The 26,875-nt window shown below is 44.7% G+C and overlaps 1 protein-coding gene across 1 annotated transcript in view; it reads left to right on the top strand.

Annotated features, from left to right (window-relative positions):
- Positions 1-26,875, top strand: part of LOC118964552 (ciliary neurotrophic factor receptor subunit alpha) — a 357,403-nt gene that overhangs the window by 291,581 nt on the left and 38,947 nt on the right. The window contains exons 4-5 of the mRNA XM_090233563.1: positions 10,847-10,964; positions 19,376-19,542. Of these exons, the coding sequence (XP_090089689.1) occupies positions 10,847-10,964; positions 19,376-19,542 (285 nt within the window). The remainder of the gene's footprint in view (positions 1-10,846; positions 10,965-19,375; positions 19,543-26,875) is intronic.

Consider the following 26,875-nt stretch of genomic DNA (forward strand, 5'->3'; position numbering starts at 1 on the left):
CTCCTCCTCCTCCTCTTCCTCTCATATGTCTCTCTTCCTGTTTTTCCTCCTCCTCCTCCTCTCCTATGTCTCTCTTCCTGTTTCTCCTCCTACTCATCTCCTCTCCTATGTCTCTTTTCCTGTTTCTCCTCCTCGTCCTCCTCGTCCTCTTCCTCTCCTATGTCTCTCTTCCTGTTTCTCCTCCTCCTCCTCTCCTCTCCTATGTCTCGCTTCCTGTTTCTCCTCCTCGTTCTCCTCCTCATCTTCCTCTCCTATATCTCTCTTCCTGTTTCTCCTCCTCCTCCTCTACTATGTCTCTCTTCCTCTTTCTCCTCCTCATCCTCCTCATCCTCTTCCTCTCTCCCCTGTTTCTTCTCCTCTATGCTGTAGGCTGTGACAGCTGTAAGATGTCCCCTCCCAGAGGCAGCGAGGCTTCTGATGTATTGGTCTGTAGTTATGTGCTGGTCTGTAGTTATGGGTCTGATGTATTGGTCTGTAGTTATGTGCTGTGATGGTCTGATGTATTGGTCTGTAGTTATGTGCTGGTCTGTAGTTATGGGTCTGATGTATTGGTCTGTAGTTATGTGCTGTAACGGTCTGATGTATTGGTCTGTAGTTATGTGCTGGTCTGTAGTTATGGGTCGGATGTATTGGTCTGTAGTTATGTGCTGTGATGGTCTGATGTATTGGTCTGTAGTTATGTATTGGTCTGTAGTTATGTGCTGTGATGGTCTGATGTATTGGTCTGTAGTTATGTGCTGTGATGGTCTGATGTATTGGTCTGTAGTTATGTGCTGTGATGGTCTGATGTGTTGGTCTGTAGTTATGTGCTGATCTGTAGTTATGGGTCTGATGTATTGGTCTGTAGTTATGTGCTGGTCTGTAGTTATGTGCTGTGACGGTCTGATGTATTGGTCTGTAGTTATGTGCTGATCTGTAGTTATGGGTCTGATGTATTGGTCTGTAGTTATGTGCTGTGATGGTCTGATGTATTGGTCTGTAGTTATGTGCTGTGATGGTCTGATGTGTTGGTCTGTAGTTATGTGCTGATCTGTAGTTATGGGTCTGATGTATTGGTCTGTAGTTATGTGCTGGTCTGTAGTTATGTGCTGTGACGGTCTGATGTATTGGTCTGTAGTTATGTGCTGTAATGGTCTGATGTATTGGTCTGTAGTTATGTGCTGTGATGGTCTGATGTATTGGTCTGTAGTTATGTGCTGGTCTGTAGTTATGTGCTGTGATGGTCTGATGTATTGGTCTGTAGTTATGTGCTGATCTGTAGTTATGGGTCTGATGTATTGGTCTGTAGTTATGTGCTGGTCTGTAGTTATGTGCTGTGACGGTCTGATGTATTGGTCTGTAGTTATGTGCTGATCTGTAGTTATGGGTCTGATGTATTGGTCTGTAGTTATGTGCTGTGATGGTCTGATGTATTGGTCTGTAGTTATGTGCTGTTCTGTAGTTATGGGTCTGATGTATTGGTCTGTAGTTATGTGCTGGTCTGTAGTTATGGGTCTGATGTATTGGTCTGTAGTTATGTGCTGTGATGGTCTGATGTATTGGTCTGTAGTTATGTGCTGTGATGGTCTGATGTATTGGTCTGTAGTTATGTGCTGGTCTGTAGTTATGTGCTGTGATGGTCTGATGTATTGGTCTGTAGTTATGTATTGGTCTGTAGTTATGTATTGGTCTGTAGTTATGGGTATGTAGTTAATGGGTCTCTGGATGCAGTCTGAACGGCTCCGTATTCCCTAACTAGAGCACGACTTTTGACCAGAGCCCTAAAGCAGTTCACTATTTAGGGAATAGGGTGCCATTTGGGATGGGTTGGACGGTGGACATGGAGAGACTGAGCGGTAGTAGTGGTAGATGGGGGTAGTAGTTGTAGTAGTTGTAGCTGGGGGTAGTAGTGGTAGCTGGGGGTAGTAGTGGTAGCTGGGGGTAGTAGTGGTAGATGGGGTAATCGTGGTAGCTGGGGGTAATCGTGGTAGCTGGGGGTAATCTTGATAGCTGGGGGTGGTCGTGGTAGCTGGGGGTAGTCGTGGTAGATAGTTGGTAGGGGACAGTGAAGGGGGTAGTGGTGGGTGGGGGGTAGTGGTAGGGTGGGGAGGAGTGGGGGACCTTCTGTGAAGTCCATTCATGGGCCGCTGAATCAATGGAATTCTTTCATTCTTTCAGCCAGAGACTCAGAGCCATGGCTAGGCTACATTCAGAGAGACAGATAGACACTGAGAGACAAAGATAGACACAGAGAGACAGAGGGACACATAGAGTCAGAAAGAGAGACACAGAGAGAGACACTGAGAGAGACACAGAGCGACAGAGAAACAGAGCCATAGCTAGGCTGCTTTCAGAGAGACAGGGAGACACACAGACACAGACACAGAGACACAGACACAGAGACACAGACACAGAGAGACAGACACAGAGAGACAGAGAGAGAGAGAGAGAGAGAGACAGAGACAGACAGACACAGAGAGACAGAGAGAGAGAGACAGAGAGAGAGAGAGAGAGACAGAGAGAGAGAGACAGAGACAGACAGACACAGAGTAACAGACAATACAATACGGTAGTCCAATACAATAGTACAGTACAGTGCAGCAGAACATTAGAATACAGTATAACAATACTGTACAGCAGTACAATACAGTGGTACAGTGCAATACAACACAGTATAACAGTACAATAAAATACAGTAGTACATTACAGTACAGTAGACAGTACAGTACAATAACGTAGTACAATACGGTAGACAGTGCAGTACAACACAGTAGTACAACACAATACAGTAATACAGTACAATGCAATACAGTAGTCCAAGACAATACAATACACTAGAGTAGCACAGTACAACAAAGTATTACAGTACAATACAATACTTTATTAGTATTTATATATATTTTTTTCTTCACTACATTCCTAAAGAAACAAATATACTGTAACGCTGGAAGAGTGATGGGTGTGGAGTCAGGCGCAGAGAGCAGAAGATTCGAGGGGAAAACGCTTTAATGTCCAAAAAACAGGAGCGCGTACAATGGGTGATGCCGAACACAGGCGTAAAACACAACCCAAGTATCACTGGTATAAACCGGACAGCAAAAACCCAACAATCATCAATCACCTCTTACATACACAGCAACAAGCCCGCACAAACACCAGCGGGCTAATCGAACGTAAATAACACCAACCCAAAAACCCCAACAAGGAACAGGTGAAAACAATTAGACAAAACCAAACGAAAAGGGAAAGGGATCGGTGGCAGCTAGTAGACTGGCGACGACGACCGCCGAGCGCCACCCGAACGGGAAGGGGAGCCACCTTCGGTGGCAGCTAGTAGAGCGGCGACGACGACCGCCGAGTGCCACCCGAACGGGAAGGGGAGCCACCTTCGGTGATATTCGTGACATATACTTCTTACTCCATACACCCAAAGTATATTTTGAATGTTTAGCAGGACAGGAAAATTGTCAAATGTATATACTTATCAAGAGAACATCCCTGGTCATCCCTACTGTCTCTGATCTGGAGGACTCACTAAACAGAGAACATCCCTGGTCATCGATACTGCCTCTGATCTGGAGGACTCACTAAACAGAGAACATCCCTGGTCATCCAACAAGAGCACCTCCTCCCAGCTGCCCACTGCACTGAGGCTAGGTCACCACCGATAAATCCATGATTATCGAAAACTTCAACAAGCATTTCTCAACGGCTGGCTATGCCTTCCTCCTGGCTACTCCAACCTCGGCCAACACCCCCCCCCCCCCCCCCCCCGCAGCTACTTGCCCAAGCCTCTCCAGGTTCTCCTTTACCCAAAACCAGATAGCAGATGTTCTGAAAGAGCTGCAAAACCTGGACCCGTACAAATCAGCTGGGCTTGACAATCGGGACCCTCTATTTCTGAAACTATCCGCCGCCATTGTCGCAACCCCTATTACCAGCCTGTTCAACCTCTCTTTCATATCGTCTGAGATCCCCAAGGATTGGAAAGCTGCCGCAGTCATCCCCCTCTTCAAAGGGGGAGACACCCTGGACCCAAACTGTTACAGACCTATATCCATCCTGCCCTGCCTATCTAAGGTCTTCGAAAGCCAAGTCAACAAACAGATCACTGACCATCTCGAATCCCGTCGTACATTCTCTGCTGTGCAATCTGGTTTCCGAGCCGGTCACGGGTGCACCTTAGAGACGCTCAAGGTACTAAACGAGATCATAACCACCATCGATAAAAGACAATACTGTGCAGCCGTCTTCATCGACCTGGCCAAGGCGTTCAACTCTGTCAATCACTATATTGTTATCGGCAGACTCAGTAGCCTCGGTTTTTCTGATGACTGCCTTGCCTGGTTCACCAACTACTTTGCAGACAGTTCAGTGTGTCAAATCGGAGGGCATGCTTTCCGGTCCTCTGGCAGTCTCTATGGGGGTGCCACAGGGTTCAATTCTCGGGCCGACTCTTTTCTCTGTATATATCAATGATGTTGCTCTTGCTGCGGGCGATTCCCTGATCCACCTCTTCGTTCCAGTTCTATGCTGCCTGTGACTGGAAAGAATTGCAAAAATCGCTGAAGTTGCAGACTTTTATCTCCCTCACCAACTTCAAACATCTGCTATCTGAGCAGCTAACCGATCGCTGCAGCTGTACATAGTCTATTGGTAAATAGCCCACCCAATTTTACCTACCTCATCCCCATACTGTTTATATTTATTTACTTTTCTGCTCTTTTGCACACCAATATCTCTACCTGTACATGACCATCTGATCATTTATCACTCCAGTGTTAATCTGCAAAATTGTAATTATTCTCCTACCTCCTCATGCCTTTTGCACACAATGTACATAGACTCTCTTTTTTTCTACTGTGTTATTGACTTGTTAATTGTTTACTCTATGTGTAACTCTGTGTTGTCTGTTCACACTGCTATGCTTTATCTTGGCCAGGTCGCAGTTGCAAATGAGAACTTGTTCTCAACTAGCCTACCTGGTTAAATAAAGGTGAAATAAATAAAAAATAAACCCCTACTGGCTCTGATCTGGAGGACTCACTAAACAGAGAACATCCCTGGTCATCCCTACTGCCTCTGATCTGGAGGACTCACTAAACAGAGAACATCCCCGGTCATCCCTACTGCCTCTGATCTGGAGGACTCACTAAACAGAGAACATCCCTGGTCATCCCTACTGGCTCTGATCTGGAGGACTCACTAAACAGAGAACATCCCTGGTCATCCCTACTGCCTCTGATCTGGAGGACTCACTAAACAGAGAACATCCCTGGTCATCCCTACTGGCTCTGATCTGGAGGACTCACTAAACAGAGAACATCCCTGATTATCCCTACTGGCTCTGATCTGGAGGACTCACTAAACAGAGAACATCCCTGGTCATCCCTACTGCCTCTGATCTGGAGGACTCACTAAACAGAGAACATCCCCGGTCATCCCTACTGCCTCTGATCTGGAGGACTCACTAAACAGAGAACATCCCTGGTCATCCCTACTGGCTCTGATCTGGAGGACTCACTAAACAGAGAACATCCCTGGTCATCCCTACTGCCTCTGATCTGGAGGACTCACTAAACAGAGAACATCCCTGGTCATCCCTACTGGCTCTGATCTGGAGGACTCACTAAACAGAGAACATCCCTGATTATCCCTACTGGCACTGATCTGGAGGACTCACTACACAGAGAACATCCCTGGTCATCCCTACTGGCTCTGATATGGAGGACTTACTAAACAGAGAACATCCCTGGTCATCCCTACTGCCTCTGATCTATGGGACTCACTAAACAGAGAACATCCCTGGTCATCTCTACTGCCTCTGATCTGGAGGACTCACTAAACAGAGAACATCCCTGGTCATCCCTACTGGCTCTGATCTGGAGGACTCACTAAACAGAGAACATCCCTGATTATCCCTACTGCCTCTGATCTGGAGGACTCACTACACAGAGAACATCCCTGGTCATCCCTACTGCCTCTGATCTGGAGGACTCACTAAACAGAGAACATCCCTGGTCATCCCTACTGCCTCTGATCTGGAGGACTCACTAAACAGAGAACATCCCTGGTCATCCCTACTGCCTCTGATCTGGAGGACTCACTACACAGAGAACATCCCTGGTCATCCCTACTGCCTCTGATCTGGAGGACTCACTACACAGAGAACATCCCTGGTCATCCCTACTGCCTCTGATCTGGAGGACTCACTAAACAGAAAACATCCCTGGTCATCCCTACTGGCACTGATCTGGAGGACTCACTAAACAGAGAACATCCCTGGTCATCCCTACTGGCTCTGATATGGAGGACTCACTAAACAGAGAACATCCCTGGTCATCACTACTGCCTCTGATCTGGAGGACTCACTACACAGAGAACATCCCTGATTATCCCTACTGGCTCTGATCTGGAGGACTCACTAAACAGAGAACATCCCTGGTCATCCCTACTGGCTCTGATATGGAGGACTCACTAAACAGAGAACATCCCTGGTCATCCCTACTGGCTCTGATATGGAGGACTTACTAAACACACATGATTCATTTGTAAATTATGTTTGAGTGTTGGAGTGCCCCTGGCTATCTGTAATGTTGTCTGAGTGTTGGAGTGTTGCCCCTGGTTATCTGTAATGATGTCTGAGTGTTGGAGTGCCCCTGGCTATCTGTAATGTTGTCTGAGTGTTGGAGTGTTGCCCCTGGTTATCTGTAATGATGTCTGAGTGTTGGAGTGCCCCTGGTTATCTGTAATGATGTCTGAGTGTTGGAGTGTTCCCCTGGCTATCTATCTGTAATGATATCTGAGTGTTGGAGTGTTCCCCTGGCTATCTGTAATGATGTCTGAGTGTTGGAGTGTTCCCCTGGCTATCTATCTGTAATGATGTCTGAGTGTTGGAGTGTTTCCCTGGCTATCTGTAATGATGTCTGAGTGTTGGAGTGTTCCCCTGGCTATCTATCTGTAATGATATCTGAGTGTTGGAGTGTTCCCCTGGCTATCTGTAATGATGTCTGAGTGTTGGAGTGTTCCCCTGGCTATCTATCTGTAATGATGTCTGAGTGTTGGAGTGTTTCCCTGGCTATCTGTAATGATGTCTGAGTGTTGGAGTGTTCCCCTGGCTATCTATCTGTAATGATGTCTGAGTGTTGGAGTGTTTCCCTGGCTATCTGTAATGATGTCTGAGTGTTGGAGTGCCCCTGGCTATCTGTAAATATAAATGAAAAACAAGAAAATAGTGCCAAATATAAATAGGTTCTAATTTGCATAATATTAGGACAAATAATGTTCAATAATGTTTTTGTGTGGCTTCTGAAAGTACAGAATAAAGAGGAATTATTACAATATAGCAATTAAACAATATTACAACGGAGTAACATAATAACACTGCTTTAAAAGATCATGTTGCATCGATGACGTCATGACAAGTAGGAATAAATCCTTTAGAAACAGTAACAGAAGAGCTCCACAAGGTGGCAGGGCAGAGATATGATACACAGGCCATGGTCCTGATGAGACCAGGGCAGAGCTATGATACACAGGCCATGGTCCTGATGAGACCAGGGCAGAGCTATGATACACAGGCCATGGTCCTGATGAGACCAGGGCAGAGCTATGATACACAGGCCATGGTCCTGATGAGACCAGGGCAGAGCTATGATACACAGGCCATGGTCCTGATGAGACCAGGGCAGAGCTATGAAAGGTGTTGGTCACAACATGAGGCATCCCACAAATCGTTCTTCTAACGAAAACGTCTGTAGCGTCTCAAACAGTTTGACAAACTCTTCCCTCTTGAAAAGGAAGACAAAATAAATGGTCTGTTTTGCTCTTCAACCCAAACAAGTGTCACATGACTCGTCTAAAGGCATCCAGTTTTTTTTAAGTACTTGAATGGACGTATGTGCCTACCCAAAAAGGATTTAAATAAGTGTAAAATAAAATATATATATATATTTCCTTTTTTTTACGTCTCCTAGATCTTGTTGCTCAAGATTTCCTTTCTCATTGTATTTTTTGCCATTTCTGAATGTTTCCTGGACTATTGCAGTATTTTTATATATATATATTTTTATACCTAATTGGCTACTAAAAGTCCATATCAAATCGATAAATGATCTAAAATATGACAATTAGTGATAGTAAAACAATTCCATCCACGTCTGCATTGGCTGAACAGCTTTACATTACAATAGGATCAACTAGTCTCACTCTCCTCTCCTCTCCTCTCCTCTCCTCTCCTCTCCTCTCCTCTCCTCTCCTCTCCTCTCCTCTCCTCTCCTCTCCTCTCCTCTCCTCTCCTCTCCTCTCCTCAATCTAATCCATCTCCTCTCATGCACCTCCTCTCCCCTCTCTCCTCTCCTTTCATCTCTCTCCTCCCCCTCTCCTCTCATCCTCTCCTCTCATTCCCCTCTCCTCCCCTTCTCCTCTCCTCTCATTCCCCTCTCCTCCCCTCCCCTCTCATCTCCTCCCCTCTCCTCCCTCTCCTCCCCCTGTCCTCTCATCCTCTCCTCTCATTCCCCTCTCCTCCCCCTTTCCTCTCCTCTCCTCTCATCCCTCTCCTCTCTTCCCACTCTCCTCTCATCCTCCTTCTGATTGGGAGGCAGCCTCTGTGAAGTGGACAGTATATAGACATTAGGGTTCGGATTGGGTGGCAGCCTCTGTGAAGTGGACAATATATAGACAGTAGGGTTCGGATTGGGAGGCAGCCTCTGTGAAGTGGACAGTATTTAGACAGTAGGGTTCTGATTGGGAGGCAGCCTCTGTGAAGTGGACAGTATATAGACAGTAGGGTTCTGATTGGGATCAGAGTAGTATGAAGGGGACTGGGGTCAGAGTAGTATGAAGGGGACTGGGGGTTACAGTAGTATGAAGGGGACTGGGGTCAGAGTAGTATGAAGGGGACTGGGGTCAGAGTAGTATGAAGGGGACTGGGGTCAGAGTAGTATGAAGGGGACTGGGGTCAGAGTAGTATGAAGGGAACTGGGGTTACAGTAGTATGAAGGGGACTGGGGGTTACAGTAGTATGAAGGGGACTGGGGTCAGAGTAGTATGAAGGGGACTGGTGGTTACAGTAGTATGAAGGGGACTGGGGTCAGAGTAGTATGAAGGGGACTGGGGTCAGAGTAGTATGAAGGGGACTGGGGTCAGAGTAGTATGAAGGGGACTGGGGTCAGAGTAGTATGAAGGGGACTGGGGGTCAGAGTAGTATGAAGGGGACTGGGGGTCAGAGTAGTATGAAGGGGACTGGGGTCAGAGTAGTATGAAGGGGACTGGGGTCAGAGTAGTATCAAGGGGACTGGGGGTCAGAGTAGTATGAAGGGGACTGGTGGTTACAGTAGTATGAAGGGGACTGGGGTCAGAGTAGTATGAAGGGGACTGGGGTCAGAGTAGTATGAAGGGGACTGGGGTCAGAGTAGTAAGAAGGGGACTGGGGTCAGAGTAGTATGAAGGGGACTGGGGTCAGAGTAGTATGAAGGGGACTGGGGTCAGAGTAGTATGAAGGGGACTGGGGTCAGAGTAGTATGAAGGGGACTGGGGTCAGAGTAGTATGAAGGGGACTGGGGTCAGAGTAGTATGAAGGGGACTGGGGTCAGAGTAGTATGAAGGGGACTGGGGTCAGAGTAGTATGAAGGGGACTGGGGTCAGAGTAGTATGAAGGGGACTGGGGGTCAGAGTAGTAAGAAGGGGACTGGGGTCAGAGTAGTAAGAAGGGGACTGGGGTCAGAGTAGTATGAAGGGGACTGGGGTCAGAGTAGTATGAAGGGGACTGGGGTCAGAGTAGTATGAAGGGGACTGGGGTCAGAGTAGTATGAAGGGGACTGGGGTCAGAGTAGTATGAAGGGGACTGGGGTCAGAGTAGTATGAAGGGGACTGGGGTCAGAGTAGTATGAAGGGGACTGGGGTCAGAGTAGTATGAAGGGGACTGGGGGTCAGAGTAGTATGAAGGGGACTGAGGTCAGAGTAGTATGAAGGGGACTGGGGTCAGAGTAGTATGAAGGGGACTGGGGTCAGAGTAGTATGAAGGGGACTGGGGTCAGAGTAGTATGAAGGGGACTGGGGTCAGAGTAGTATGAAGGGGACTGGGGTCAGAGTAGTATGAAGGGGACTGGGGGTCAGAGTAGTATGAAGGGGACTGGGGGTCAGAGTAGTATGAAGGGGACTGGGGGTCAGAGTAGTATGAAGGGGACTGGGGGTCAGAGTAGTAAGAAGGGGACTGGGGTCAGAGTAGTATGAAGGGGACTGGGGGTCAGAGTAGTATGAAGGGGACTGGGGGTCAGAGTAGTATGAAGGGGACTGGGGGTCAGAGTAGTATGAAGGGGACTGGGGGTCAGAGTAGTAAGAAGGGGACTGGGGTCAGAGTAGTATGAAGGGGACTGGGGGTCAGAGTAGTAAGAAGGGGACTGGGGTCAGAGTAGTATAAAGGGGACTGGGGTCAGAGTAGTATGAAGGGGACTGGGGTCAGAGTAGTATGAAGGGGACTGGGGTCAGAGTAGTATGAAGGGGACTGGGGTCAGAGTAGTATGAAGGGGACTGGGGTCAGAGTAGTATGAAGGGGACTGGGGTCAGAGTAGTATGAAGGGGACTGGGGGTTACAGTAGTATGAAGGGGACTGGGGTCAGAGTAGTATGAAGGGGACTGGGGTCAGAGTAGTATGAAGGGGACTGGGGTCAGAGTAGTATGAAGGGGACTGGGGTCAGATCAGTATAAAGGGGACTGGGGTCAGAGTAGTATAAAGGGGACTGGGGTCAGAGTAGTATAAAGGGGACTGGGGTCAGAGTAGTATAAAGGGGACTGGGGTCAGAGTAGTAGGAATAATCCCTTTTCTCTCTGTACGAGATCCTCACCGGTGTTGTGCCTTTTTCTCCAGCCTCACCAAGGGAACCCACGGTGACGTGTCGGTCCAACACCTACCCTAAAGGTTTCTACTGTAGCTGGCACCTACAGCACCCCACCTCCATACCCACAGACTTCGACGTCACCGTCCTGTAAGAATCAAAACCTTGTCTCTGAATATCTGTGTCTCTCCGTCTCTTTGTCTGTCTCTCTCTCTGTGTCTCTCCATCTCTCTGTCTGTCTCTGTGTCTCTCAGTCTCTCTGTCTGTCTCTCTCTCTCTCTGTTTCTCTCCGTCTCTCTGTCTTTCTGTCTGTCTCTATCGCTCTCTGTCTCTCTTTGTCTCTCTCTCAATTCAATTCAATTCAAGGGGCTTTATTGGCATGGGAAACGTGTTAACATTGCCAAAGCAAGTGAGGTAGATAATATACAAAAGTGAAATAAACAATAAGAATTAACAGTAAACATTACACATACAGAAGTTCCAAAACAATAAAGACATTACAAATGTCATGTTATATATGTAGATATATATATATATATACAGTGTTGTAACGATGCACAAATGGTTAAGGGTACAAGGGAAAATAAATAAGCATAAATATGGGTTGTATCTACAATGGTGTTTGTTCTTCACTGGTTGTGGCAACAGGTCACAAATCTTGCTGCTGTGATGTCACACTGTGGTATTTCACCCAGTATATATGGGAGTTTATCAAAATTGGGTTTGTTTTAGAATTCTTTGTGCATCTGTGTAATCTGAGGGAAATATGTGTCTCTAATATGGTAATATATTGGCTTTCTCTGTCTCTCTGTCTCTGTCTATCTCTCTCTCTTTCTTTCTCTCTCTCTCTCTCTCTCTCTCTCTCTCTCTCTCTCTCTCTCTCTCTCTCTCTCTCTCTATCTCTCTCTCTTTCTTTCTCTCTCTTTCTTTCTCTCTCTCTCTGTCTCTCTCTCTCTGTCTCTCTCTCTCTGTCTCTCTCTCTGTCTCTCTCTCTGTCTCTCTCTCTCTTTCTCTCTCTCTCTCTCTCTCTCTCTCTCTCTGTCTCTCTGTTCTGTCTGAGTTTGGGGCTACACTTCACCATGCCTCAGACAACTCACTGACACCCTCTCTCAGCAGGTGGTCTCCTAGCAACCTCATTGATGTTGTACAGACAATATTTCACATTAGAATAATCATTTAGAGAACAACTAGGTCCTCTGAACGCTGTTGTTGTCTGAAAGGATATCTCTCCATGAGCCTCATTACCCACCACTACCACCCACTATAATGGCCAATCCACACTGTCAGCCTCATTAATCACCACTATAACCCACTATAATTGCCAATCCACACTGTGAGCCTCATTACCCACCACTACCACCCACTTTAATGGTCAACCCACACTACCACCCTTTATAACAGTCAATTCTGAAATGTTCATCCCTAACTACAACATTTTCAGACAAGATAGAACGGCCAAAGGGGGCGGTGTTGCAATCTACTGCAGAGATAGCCTGCAGAGTTCTGTCTTACTATCCAGGTTTGTACCCAAACAATTTGAACTTCTACTTTTATAAATCCACCTCTCTAAAAACAAGTCTCTCACCTTTGCCGCTTGCTAAAGACCACCCCCAGCCTCCAGCTGTGCTCTGGACTCCATATGTGAACTGATTGCCCCATCTATCTTCAGAGTTCGTGCTGCTAGGTGACCTAAACTGGGACATGCTTAACACTCCAGCAATCCTACAATCTAAACTTGATGCCCTCAATCTCACACAAATTATCAATGAACCTACCAGGTACCACCCCAAAGCCGTAAACACGGGCACCCTCATAGATATCATCCTAACCAACTTGCCCTCTAAATACACCTCTGCTGTTTTCAACCAAGATCTCAGAGATCACTGCCTCATTGCCTGCATCCGTAATGGGTCCGCGGTCAAACGACCTTCACTCATCACTGTCAAACGCTCCCTGAAACACTTCAGCAAGCAGGTCTTTCTAATCGACCTGGCCGGGGTATCCTGGAAGGATATTGACCTCATCCCGTCAGTAGAGGATGCCTGGTTATTCTTTAAAAGTGCATTCCTCACCATGCTCCCTTCAAGAAATGTAGAACCAGGAACAGATATAGCCCGTGGCTCTCTCCAGACCTGACTGCCCTTAACCAACACAAAAACATCCTATGGCGTTCTGCATTTTAGCATCGAACAGCCCCCGTGATATGCAACTTTTCAGGGAAGCTAGAAACCATTATACACAGGCAGTTAGAAAAGCCAAGGCTAACTCTTTCAAGCAGAAATTTGCTTCCTGCAACACAAACTCAAAAAAGTTCTGGGACACTATGAAGTCCATGGAGAATAAGAACACCTCCTCCCAGCTGCCCACTGCATTGAAGATAGGAAACACTGTCACCACCGATAAATCCACTATAATTGAGAATTTCAATAAGCATTTTTCTACAGCTGGCCATGCTTTCCACCTGGCTACCCCTACCCCGGTCAACTGCATTGTACCCCCCAACAGCAACTTGCCCAAACCTCCCCGATTTCTCCTTCACCCAAATCCAGATAGCTGATGTTCTGAAAGAGCTTCAAAATTTGGATCCCTACAATCAGCCGGGCTAGAGAATCTGGACCCTTTCTTTCTAAAATGATCTGTCGAAATTGTTGCAACCCCTATTACTAGCCTGGTCAACTTCTCTTTCGTGTTGTCTGAGATTCCCAAAGATTGGAAAGCAGCTGTGGTCATCCCCCTCTTCAAAGGGGGTGACACTCTAGAACCAAACTGCTACAGACCTATATGCATCCTACCCTGTCTTTCTAAGGTCTTCGAAAGCCAAGTCAACACACAGATTACCGACCATTTCGAATCCCACCATACCTTCTCCGCTATGCAATCTGGTTTCAGAGCTGGTCGTGGGTGCACCTCAGCGATGCTCAAGGTCCTAAACAATATCTTAACCACCATCGATAAGAAACAATACTGTGCAGCCGTATTCATTGACCTGGCCAAGGCTTTCGACTCTGTCAATCCCCACAACCTCATCGGCAGACTCGAGAGCCTTGGTTTCTCAAATGATTGCCTCGCCTGGTTCACCAACTACTTCTCTGATAGAGTTCAGTGTGTCAAATCGGAGGGCCTGTTTTCCGGGCCTCTGTCAGTCTCTATGGGGGTGCCACAGGGTTCAATTCTTGGACCGACTCTCTTCTCTGTATACATCAATGATGTCGCTCTTGCTGCTGGTGAGTCTCTGATCCACCTCAACGCAGACGACACCATTCTGTATACTTCTGGCCATTCTTTGGACACTGTGTTAACAACCCTCCAGGCGAGCTTCAGTGCCATACAACTCTCCTTCCGTGGCCTCCGATTGCTCTTAAATACAAGTAAAACTAAATGCATGCTCTTCAACCGATCGCTGCCTGCACCTGCCCGCCTGTCCAACATCACTACTCTGGACGGCTCTGACTTAGAATATGTGGACAACTACAAATACCTAGGTGTCTGGTTAGACTGTAACCTCTCCTTCAAGACTAACATCAAACATATCCAATCCAAAGTTAAATCTAGAATTGGCTTCATATTTCGCAACAAAGCATCCTTCACTCATGCTGCCAAACATACTCTTGTAAAACTGACCATCCTACCAATCCTCGACTTCGGCGATGTCATTTACAAAATAGCCTTCAATATCCTACTCAATAAATTGGATGCAGTCTATCACAGTGCCATCCATTTTGTCACCAAAGCCCCATATACTACCCACCACTGCGACCTGTACGCTCTCGTTGGCTGGCCCTCGCTTCATACTCGTCGCCAAACCCACTGGCTCCAGGTCATCTACAAGACCCAGCTAGGTAAAGTCCCCCCTTATCTCAGCTCGTTGGTCACCATAGCAGCACCCACCTGTAGCATGCGCTCCAGTAGGTATATCTCTCTGGTCACCCCCAAAACCAATTCTTCCTTTGGCCGCCTCTCCTTCCAATTCTCTGCTGTCAATGACTGGAACGAACTACAAAAATCTCTGAAACTGGAAACATTTTTCTCCCTCACTAGCTTTAAGCACCAACTGTCAGAGCAGCTCACATATTACTGCACCTGTACATAGCCTGTACATCTATAATTTAGCCCAAACAACTACCTCTTTCCCTACTGTATTTATTTATTTATTTTGCTCCTTTGCACCCCATTCTTTCTATCTCTACTTTGCACAGTCTTCCACTGCAAATCAACCATTCCAGTGTTTTACTTGCTATATTGTATTTACTTTGCCACCATGGCCTTTTTTTGCCTTTACCTCCCTTATCTCACCTCATTTGCTCACATCGTATATAGACTTGTTTATACTGTATTATTGACTGTATGTTTGTTTTACTCCATGTGTAACTCTGTGTTGTTGTTTGTGTCGAACTGCTTTGCTTTATCTTGGCCAGGTCGCAATTGTAAATGAGAACTTGTTCTCAACTATCCTACCTGGTTAAATAAAGGTGAAATAAAAAACTTAAATAAAAATAACAACCCACACTACAACCCACACTTTGAGCCTCATTAACGACCACTACCACCCACTATAATGACACAACCTCTGTCTCCTATAGAGATCTCAGAAAGCCCGTCAGCACCCTGGTTCAGAGGCCCTTCGATACTGACAACACCAAAATCACCATGGCTGAATTTTCTTTTGGAAACAGTTGCAGTGTGAAGGAAGTTTGAAAGACTTCAACTCCTTCTGAAATATAAGACATCTCCTTTTGTAACATAATAAGACATCTCCTTCTCCAACATAATAAGACATCTCCTTCTCCAACATAGCAAAGACATCTCCTGCTCCAACATAATAAGACATCCCATTCTCTAACATAATAAGACATCTCCTTCTCTAACAAAATAAGACATCTCCTTCTCTAACATAATAAGACATCCCCTGCTCTAACATAATAAGACATCTCCTGCTCTAACATAATAAGACATCTCCTTCTCTAACATAATAAGACATTTCCTTCTCTAACATAATAAGACAACATCTCCTTCTCCAACATAATAAGACATCTCCTTCTCTAACATAATAAGACATCTCCTTTTGTAACAAAATAAGACATCTCATTCTCTAACATAATAAGACATCTCCTTCTCCAACATAATAAGACATCTCCTTCTCTAACATAATAAGACAACATCTCCTTCCTAACATAAGACAACATCTCCTTCTCCAACATAATAAGACATATCCTTCTCTAACATAAGACAACATCTCCTTCACGAACATAGGACAACATCTCCTTCTCTAACATAGGACACCATCTCCTTTTCTAACATAGGACAACATCTCCTTCTCTAACATAGGACAACATCTCCTTCTCCAACATAAGAAGACATCTCCTTCACTAACAACAGACAACATCTCCTTCTCTAACATAAGACAACATCTCCTTCACTAACATAAGACAACATCTCCTTCACTAACATAAGACAACATCTCCTTCTCCAACATAATAAGACATCTCCTTCTCTAACATAAGACAACATCTCATTCTCTAGCATAAGACAACATCTCCTTCACTAACATAAGACAACATCTCCTTCTCCAACATAATAAGACATATCCTTCTCTAACATAAGACAACATCTCCTTCACGAACATAGGACAACATCTCCTTCACTAACATAATAGGACAATATCTCATTCTCTAACACAAGACAACATCTCCTTCACTAACATAAGACAACATCTCCTTCACTAACATAGGACAACATCTCCTTCTCTAACATAAGACAACATCTCCTTCACTAACATAATACAACATCTCCTTCACTAACATAAGACAACATCTCCTTCTCCAACGTAATAAGACAACATCTCCTTCTCTAACATAAGACAACATCTCCTTCTCCAACATAATAAGACATCTCCTTCTCCAACATAATACGACAACATCTCCTTCTCCAACATAACAAGACACCATCTCCTTCTTTTTATTTTATTTTATTTTATTTCACCTTTATTTAACCTGGTAGGCTAGTTGAGAACAAGTTCTCATTTGCAACTGCGACCTGGCCAAGATAAGGCATAGCAGTGTGAACAGACAACACAGAGTTACACATGGAGTAAACAATTAACAAGTCAATAACACAGTAGAAAAAAGGGGTGTCTATATATACATTGTGTGCAAAAGGCATGAGAAGGTAGGCAAATAATTACAATTATGCAGATTAACACTGGAGTGATAAATGATCAGATGGTTATGTACAGGTAGAGATATTGGTGTGCAAAAGAGCAGAAAAATAAATAAATAAAAACAGTATGGGGATGAGGTAGGTGAAAATGGGTGGGCTATTTACCAATAGACTATGTACAGCTGCAGCGATCGGTTAGCTGCTCAGATAGCAGATGTTTGAAGTTGGTGAGGGAGATAAAAGTCTCCAACTTCAGCGATTTTTGCAATTCGTTCCAGTCACAGACAGCAGAGAACTGGAACGAAAGGCGGCCAAATGAGGTGTTGGCTTTAGGGATGATCAGTGAGATACACCTGCTGGAGCGCGTGCTACGGATGGGTGTTGCCATCGTAACCAGTGAACTGAGATAAGGCGGAGCTTTACCTAGCATGGACTTGTAGATGACCTGGAGCCAGTGGGTCTGGCGACGAATATGTAGCGAGGGCCAGCCGACTAGAGCATACAAGTCGCAGTGGTGGGTGGTATAAGGTGCTTTAGTGACAAAACGGATGGCACTGTGATAAACTGCATCCAGTTTGCTGAGTAGAGTGTTGGAAGCGATTTTGTAGATGACATCGCCGAAGTCGAGGATCGGTAGGATAGTCAGTTTTACTAGGGTAAGTTTGGCGGCGTGAGTGAAGGAGGCTTTGTTGCGGAATAGAAAGCCGACTCTTGATTTGATTTTCGATTGGAAATGTTTGATATGGGTCTGGAAGGAGAGTTTAGAGTCTAGCCAGACACCTAGGTACTTATAGATGTCCACATATTCAAGGTCGGAACCATCCAGGGTGGTGATGCTGGTCAGGCGTGCGGGTGCAGGCAGCGAACGGTTGAAAAGCATGCATTTGGTTTTACTGGCGTTTAAGAGCAGTTGGAGGCCACGGAAGGAGTGCTGTATGGCATTGAAGCTCGTTTGGAGGTTAGATAGCACAGTGTCCAAGGACGGGCCTGAAGTATATAGAATGGTGTCGTCTGCGTAGAGGTGGATCAGGGAATCGCCCGCAGCATGAGAAACATCATTGATATATACAGAGAAAAGAGTCGGCCCGAGAATTGAACCCTGTGGCACCCCCATAGAGACTGCCAGAGGACCGGACAGCATGCCCTCCGATTTGACACAATGAACTCTGTCTGCAAAGTAATTGGTGAACCAGGCAAGGCAGTCATCCGAAAAACCGAGGCTACTGAGTCTGCCGATAAGAATACGGTGATTGACAGAGTCGAAAGCCTTGGCAAGGTCTATGAAGACGGCTGCACAGTACTGTCTTTTATCGATGGCGGTTATGATATCGTTTAGTACCTTGAGCGTGGCTGAGGTACACCCGTGACCGGCTCGGAAACCAGATTGCACAGCGGAGAAGGTACGGTGGGATTCAAGATGGTCAGTGACCTGTTTGTTGACTTGGCTTTCGAAGACCTTAGATAGGCAGGGCAGGAAGGATATAGGTCTGTAACAGTTTGGGTCCAGGGTGTCGCCCCCTTTGAAGAGGGGGATGACTGCGGCAGCTTTCCAATCCTTGGGGATCTCAGACGATATGAAAGAGAGGTTGAACAGGCTGGTAATAGGGGTTGCGACAATGGCGGCGGATAGTTTCAGGAATAGAGGGTCCAGATTGTCAAGCCCAGCTGATTTGTACGGGTCCAGGTTTTGCAGCTCTTTCAGAACATCTGCTATCTGGATTTGGGTAAAGGAGAACCTGGAGAGGCTTGGGCGAGTAGCTGCGGGGGGGGGGGGGAGCTGTTGGCCGAGGTTGGAGTAGCCAGGCGGAAGGGATGGCCAGCCGTTGAGAAATGCTTGTTGAAGTCTTCGATAATCATGGATTTATCGGTGGTGACCGTGTTACCTAGCCTCAGTGCAGTGGGCAGCTGGGAGGAGGTGCTCTTGTTCTCCATGGACTTCACAGTGTCCCAGAACTTTTTGGAGTTGGAGCTACAGGATGCAAACTTCTGCCTGAAGAAGTTGGCTTTAGCTTTCCTGACTGACTGTGTGTATTGGTTCCTGACTTCCCTGAACAGTTGCATATCGCGGGGACTATTCGATGTTAGTGCAGTCCGCCACAGGATGTTTTTGTGCTGGTCGAGGGCAGTCAGGTCTGGAGTGAACCAGGGGCTATATCTGTTCTTAGTTCTGCATTTTTTGAACGGAGCATGCTTATCTAAAATGGTGAGGAAGTTACTTTTAAAGAAAGACCAGGCATAAGACAACATCTCCTTCTCTAACATGATAAGACATCTGCTTCTCCAAAATAATAAGACAACATCTCCTTCTCTAACATAATAAGACACCATCTCTCTGTCATCCTCCCCCTCTCTGTCATTCTCCCCCTCTGTTGTTCTCTCTCGCTCTCTCCTCTCTCTCCTCTCAGACACAACCAGGAGTCCCTAGAAGTAACAAGGGATGTGGTCCATAAGAACCGCTGCCACGTTCTGTTCCCTGAGGTGTTCAGTAGCTACCCCTACAGAGTCAACGTTACAGCTGTCAACGCCCTGGGAAAAGCCTCCACCACCATCACCTTTGAAGAGATCAACATAGGTACGTAGACCATGGTTGTTTTTTGTTGTATCGCTGACTTCTTTTCAACCTTGATGTCAGCTCACCTCACCAGCCAAATATCACTCAGAACAACCTGTCCTATCAGGCTGTGTCAACCTTGATGTCAACTCACCTCACCAGCCAAATATCACTCAGAACAACCTGTCCTATCAGGCTGTGTCAACCTTGATGTCAACTCACCTCACCAGCCAAATATCACTCAGAACAACCTGTCCTATCAGGCTGTGTCAACCTTGATGTCAACTCACCTCACCAGCCAAATATCACTCAGAACATCCTGTCCTATCAGGCTGTGTCAACCTTGATGTCAACTCACCTCACCAGCCAAATATCACTCAGAACAACCTGTCCTATCAGGCTGTGTCAACCTTCACATCACAGCAGTCATAGTTTATTTTATAGCCAACTCTCTACAACAGCAACCTGCAGGCAGCCTAATTATATTTTCTTTAAACTCATTAGGACAGACAACAGAAGTTTGTTAGGACAGACAACATATGTCAGTCATTATTAATAGTCGTTATTCCGTAGGTAAATATTTTCTGAAACCTATAACCTTCAATCCTCTCTGTATTGACACAATGTATGTGTCTCAAATGTCTCCCTATTCCCTATAGTTTGCACTACTTTTGGCAAAGACCCACAGGGAATAGGGATCCATTTGGGACAGACCCAGAGGTCTGGAAGGGATGAGAGAGCCAAGCCTACAGTATGGGGTCGTAGCTTCAACCCCGCAGCACACAAGCACAAACTGATTAATGGACTGGTGAATTAATATTTTTTTTTATCTTGCTCTGTCTGCTCTTTTCAGTATTATGTCTATCTCTGATCAGCTACCCAGGAAAGGGCTGATAACAGCCCATGTTAATATATGTAGCCTTAGAAATAAGGTCCATGAAATGATAATTCCTTTGATGATACATCAGTAGCAATACAAGGATAGAAGCGACAGGAATGCTTATGGGGGAGGTGTTGCTGTATATATTCAGAGCCATATCCCTGTAATGCTTAGAGGAGATCTTATGTCAAGTGTTATTGATGTGTTGTGGTTGCAGGTTCACTTGGCACATCTGAAGGAAACAGATGAATAGAGGGACGTGAAGGAAACAGATGATGAATAGAGGGACATGTGAATGAAGGAAACAGATGATGAATAGAGGGACATGTGAAGGAAGGAAACAGATGAACAGAGGGACATGTGAAGGAAGGAAACAGATGAACAGAGGGACATGTGAAGGAAGGAAACAGACAATGAATAGAGGGACATGTGAAGGAAACAGATGAACAGAGGGACATGTGAAGGAAGGAAACAGATGATGAACAGAGGACCATGTGGCTCTCTGGTACCACTTGCCGTGCGGTAGCAGAGAGAACCATCTGTGGCTAGGGTCGCTGGAGTCTTTGGCCATTTTTATGGCCTTCCTCTGACACCGGCTGGTGTAGAGGTCCTGGATGGCAGAAGGTTGGCCCAGTGATGTAATGGGCCGTACGCATTACCCTCTGTAGCTCCTTGAGGTTGTAGGTCGAGCAATTGCCATACCAGGCAGCATGCTCTCAATTTAAGCTCTCTGCCAACATCAGATATGTCTATGTCCTGGGAAATGTTCGCATTAGCCTACGTTAGCTCAAACTTCACGGATTCACCCCTTTTTTTCAATTGTCGCCTAAAATGACATTCCCAAATCTAACTGCCTGCAGCTCAGGCCCTGAATCAAGGATATGCATATTCTTGGTACAATTTGAAAGGAAACACTTTTAAGTTTGTGGAAATGTGAAAGGAATGTAGGAGAAAATATCACATTAGATCTGGTAAAAGATAATACAAAGAAAAATAAAACGTTATTTTGTATTTGTTTTGTACCATCTTTGAAATGCAAGAGAAAGGCCATAATGTATTATTCCAGACCAGCAATTTAGATTTTGTCCACTAGATGGCAGCAATGTATGTGCAAAGTTTTAGACTGATCCCAATCAACCATTGTATTTCTGTTTAAAAAATTGTATCAAGACTGCCCAAATGTGCCTGATTTGTTTATTAATAACTTTTCATGTTCAAAATGGTGCTCTCTCTCAAACAATAGCATGGCATTATTTCAATGTAATAGCTACTGTAAATTGGATAAGTTTTACTCACATCGGCTACTGCGAGCGTGATCACAGAGTCATCAGGAACAGCTGGTGCTCTCATGCAGCATTTGGAATTTTGCATGAAAAGCATGCCCAAATTCAACTGCCTGCTACTTATCCCCAGAAGATAAGATATGCATATTATTAGTAGATTTGGATAGAAAACACTCTGAAGTTTCTAAAACTGTTTGAATCATGTCTGTGAGTATAACAGAACATGTAGCAGGCGAAACCCCGAGGACAAAGCATTCAGATTTTTTTATTTTTTAGGACACTATTTTCAATGGCGTTTCATTGGGAATCCATATTTCTAAGGGACTTGCTTGCAGTTCCTACCGCTTCCACTGGATATCACCAGTCTTTAGAAATTGGTTGAGGTTTTTCCTTTGTGTAATGAAGAAGTAGCCCTGTTCAAAACGATGGTCACTTCATGTGTATTGTTTGATAGAGGCGCGTGACTAGAAAGCAGTTTGTTTTCTTCCTGTATTGAACACAGAACATCCCATCTTCAATTTTATTGATTATTTACTTTAAAAAATACCTAAAGTTGTATTACAAAAGTAGTTTGAAATATTTTGGCAAAGTTTATAGGTAACTTTTGAGATATCGCGTTGCGCAAGTTGGAACCGGTGTTTTTCTGGATCAAACGCGCCAAATAAACAGACATTGTGGATATATATGAACGGAATTAATCGAACAAAATGACCATTTGTGATGTTAATGGGACATATTGGAGTGCCAACAAAAGAAGCTCGTCACAGGTAAGGCCTGATTTATATTTTTATTTCTGTGTTTTGTGTCGCGCCTTCAGGGTTGAAATATGGTTTCTCTCTTTGTTACAGGGGTGCTATCCTCAGATAATAGCATTGTTTGCTTTCGCCGAAAAGCCTTTTTGAAATCTGACATGTTGGCTGGATTCACAACACGTGTAACTTTAATTTGGTATCTTACATGTGTGATTTCATGATTCAAGTTTGATTCATTTGAATTTGGCGCACTGCATTTTCTCTGGCTTTTATCCCAGAGAGGTTAAATCAGCTTAAAATATATATGACAATACTTAAAAATGGCTGTCTAGCAATGTTCAACAACCAAATTGACAGTGCTTGAAGAATTTAAAAAAGAATAATGTGCAAATATTGTACAATCCAGGTCTGCAAACTCTTAGGGACTTACCCAGAAAGACTCACAGCTGTAATCCAAAGGTGAAATGATCGTCTGTTGAAGAAGGTGTGGACCAAAGCACAGTGTAGTAAACGGTATCCTCTCTAGCTCTGTAACGATCGTCTGTTGAAGAAGGTGAGGACCAAAGCACCGCATAGTAACGGTATCCTCTCTAGCTCTGTAACGATCGTCTGTTGAAGAAGGTGAGGACCAAAGCACAGCACGGTAAACGGTATCCTCTCTAGCCCTGTAACGATGGTCTGTTGAAGAAGGTGAGGACCAAAGCACAGCGTGGTAAACGGTATCCTCTCTAGCTCTGTAACGATCGTCTGTTGAAGAAGGTGAGGACCAAAGCACAGCGTGGTAAACGGTATCCTCTCTAGCTCTGTAACGATCGTCTGTTGAAGAAGATGAGGACCAAAGCACCGCACAGTAACGGTATCCTCTCTAGCTCTGTAACGATGGTCTGTTGTAGAAGGTGAGGACCAAAGCACAGCGTGGTAAACGGTATCCTCTCTAGCTCTGTAACGATGGTCTGTTGAAGAAGGTGTGGACCAAAGCACAGTGTGGTAAACGGTATCCTCTCTAGCTCTGTAACGATCGTCTGTTGAAGAAGGTGTGGACCAAAGCACAGTGTAGTAAACGGTATCCTCTCTAGCTCTGTAACGATCGTCTGTTGAAGAAGGTGTGGACCAAAGCACAGTGTAGTAAACGGTATCCTCTCTAGCTCTGTAACGATCGTCTGTTGAAGAAGGTGTGGACCAAAGCACAGTGTAGTAAACGGTATCCTCTCTAGCTCTGTAACGATCGTCTGTTGAAGAAGGTGAGGACCAAAGCACTGCATAGTAACGATATCCTCTCTAGCTCTGTAACGATCGTCTGTTGAAGAAGGTGTGGACCAAAGCACAGTGTGGTAAACGGTATCCTCTCTAGGTCTGTAACGATCGTCTGTTGAAGAAGGTGAGGACCAAAGCACCGCACGGTAAACGGTCATAATTTTTTTTCAACTGAACACTAAATAACATTAATAACAAAGAGAATGAACGAAAACCAGAACAGTCCTGTCAGGTGCAGAAACACAAAACAGAAAATAACTACCCACAAAAGCCCTGTGGGAAAAATCTACCTAAGTATGGTTCCCAATCAGAGACAACGATAGACAGCTGTCCCTGATTGAGGACCATACCCTGCCAAAACAAAGACATACAAAAACATAGAAAAAGAAACCGAATGCCACCCAAATCACACCCTGACCAAACCAAAATAGAGACATAAAAAGCTCTAAGGTCAGGGCGTGACAAGTAATGACTCAGGGGTGTGAATACTTATGTAAATTAGATGTTTCTGTATTTAAATATATATAAATTACTATATAGTATATAAATTAGCAACATTTTCTAAAAGCATTTTCACTTTGTCATTATGGGGTATTGTGTGTAGATGGGTGAGGAACAAGGTGTTCCTAATGTTTAGTATAATCAGTGTATACTGTAGGTAGGGGTAAAATGACTAGACAACAGGATAAAAAATAGACAGTAACAGCAGTATACTTTTTTTATTTTAACAGGTAAGTTGACTGAATAGTTACAGGGGAGAGGAGGGGGATGAATGAGCCAATTGTAAACTGGGGATTTTTAGGTGACCGTGATGGTTTGGGGAAAGATTGGGAATTTAGCCAGGACACCGGGGTTAACACCCCTACTCTTACAATAAGTGCCATGGGATCTTTAATGACCTCAGAGAGTCAGGACACCTGTTTAATTAACATCCCATCTGAAAGACAGCACCCTACACAGGGCAGTGTCCCCAATCACTGCCATGGGGCATTGGGACATTTTTTTAAATGTATTATTATTATTATTTTTATTTTTTAGACCAGAGGAAAGAGTGCCTCCTACTGGCCCTCCAACACCACTTCCAACAGCATCTAGTCTCCCATCCAGGAACTGACCAGGACCAACCCTGCTTAGCTTCAGAAGCAAGCCAGCAGTGGTATACAGGGTGGTATGCTGCTGGCTACTGTAGGTAGGGGTAAAGGATAGATAATAAACAGTAACGGCAGTATACTGTAGGTAGGGGTAAAGGATAGATAATAAACAGTAACGGCAGTATACTGTAGGTAGGGGTAAAGTGACTAGACAACAGGATAGATAATGGACAGTAACAGCAGTATACTGTAGGTAGGGGTAAAGGATAGATAATAGACAGTAACAGCAGTATACTGTAGGTAGGGGTAAAGGATAGATAATAGACAGTAACAGCAGTATACTGTAGGTAGGGGTAAAGTGACTAGACAACAGGAGATAATAGACAGTAACAGCAGTATACTGTAGGTAGGGGTAAAGGATAGATAATAGACAGCAACAGCAGTATACTGTAGGTAGGGGTAAAGGATAGATAATAGACAGTAACAGCAGTATACTGTAGGTAGGGGTAAAGGATAGATAATAGACAGTAACAGCAGTATACTGTAGGTAGGGGTAAAGTGACTAGACAACAGGATAGATAATAGACAGTAACAGCAGTATACTGTAGGTAGGGGTAAAGGATAGATAATAGACAGTAACAGCAGTAGACTGTAGGTAGGGGTAAAGGATAGATAATAGACAGTAACAGCAGTATACTGTAGGTAGGGGTAAAGGATAGATAATAGACAGTAATAGCAGTATACTGTAGGTAGGGGTAAAGGATAGATAATAGACAGTAACAGCAGTATACTGTAGGTAGGGGTAAAGTGACTAGACAACAGGATAGATAATAGACAGTAACAGCAGTATACTGTAGGTAGGGGTAAAGGATAGATAATAGACAGTAACAGCAGTAGACTGTAGGTAGGGGTAAAGGATAGATAATAGACAGTAACAGCAGTATACTGTAGGTAGGGGTAAAGGATAGATAATAGACAGTAATAGCAGTATACTGTAGGTAGGGGTAAAGGATAGATAATAGACAGAAACAGCAGTATACTGTAGGTAGGGGTAAAGGATAGATAATAGACAGTAACAGCAGTAGACTGTAGGTAGGGGTAAAGGATAGATAATAGACAGTAATAGCAGTATACTGTAGGTAGGGGAAAAGGATAGATAATAGACAGAAACAGCAGTATACTGTAGGTAGGGGTAAAGTGACTAGACAACAGGATAGATAATAGACAGTAACAGCAGTATACTGTAGGTAGGGGTAAAGTGACAAGACAACAGGATAGATAATAGACAGTAACAGCAGTATACTGTAGGTAGGGGTAAAGGATAGATAATAGACAGTAGCAGCAGTATACTGTAGGTAGGGGTAAAGGATAGATAATAGACAGTAACATCAGTAGACTGTAGGTAGGGGTAAAGGATAGATAATAGACAGTAACAGCAGTATACTGTAGGTAGGGGTAAAGGATAGATAATAGACAGTGACAGCAGTATACTGTAGGTAGGGGTAAAGGATAAATAATAGACAGTAACAGCAGTATACTGTAGGTAGGGGTAAAGGATAGATAATAGACAGTAACAGCAGTAGACTGTAGGTAGGGGTAAAGGATAGATAATAGACAGTAACAGCAGTATACTGTAGGTAGGGGTAAAGGATAGATAATAGACAGTAACAGCAATGGGTACTGTAGCAATTTGATTCGTTATTTAGTAGTCTTGTTTTAACAGTCTTATGGCTTGATGGTGAAAGCTGTTCAGGATATTGTTGGTTCCAGACATACTGCACTGGTACTACTTGCTGTGCGGTAGCAGAGAGAACAGTCTGTGACTTGGGTGGCTGGAGTCTGGAGCCTCAGTGAGGACCATGTTATTTCCTTAGCGATGTGTACACCGAGATACTTGAAGCTCTCGTGCCCCTCCGCTTCCCATTGACTCCGTACTGGTACCGTCTGTATACAGACTCGCTGTTGTTATTTTATTGTTTTACTTTTTTTTCTTTAGTTTATTTGGTTAATATGTTTTTAACTGTTCTTAAAGCTGCATTGTTGGTTGCAAGCAAACATTTAAGGTCTACAGCTGCTGTACTTGGAGAACGTGAC

Source organism: Oncorhynchus mykiss, chromosome 5 (genome assembly GCF_057628025.1).
Source record: "Oncorhynchus mykiss isolate SJ-2025 chromosome 5, ASM5762802v1, whole genome shotgun sequence".
NCBI classification, from domain to species: domain Eukaryota; kingdom Metazoa; phylum Chordata; class Actinopteri; order Salmoniformes; family Salmonidae; genus Oncorhynchus; species Oncorhynchus mykiss.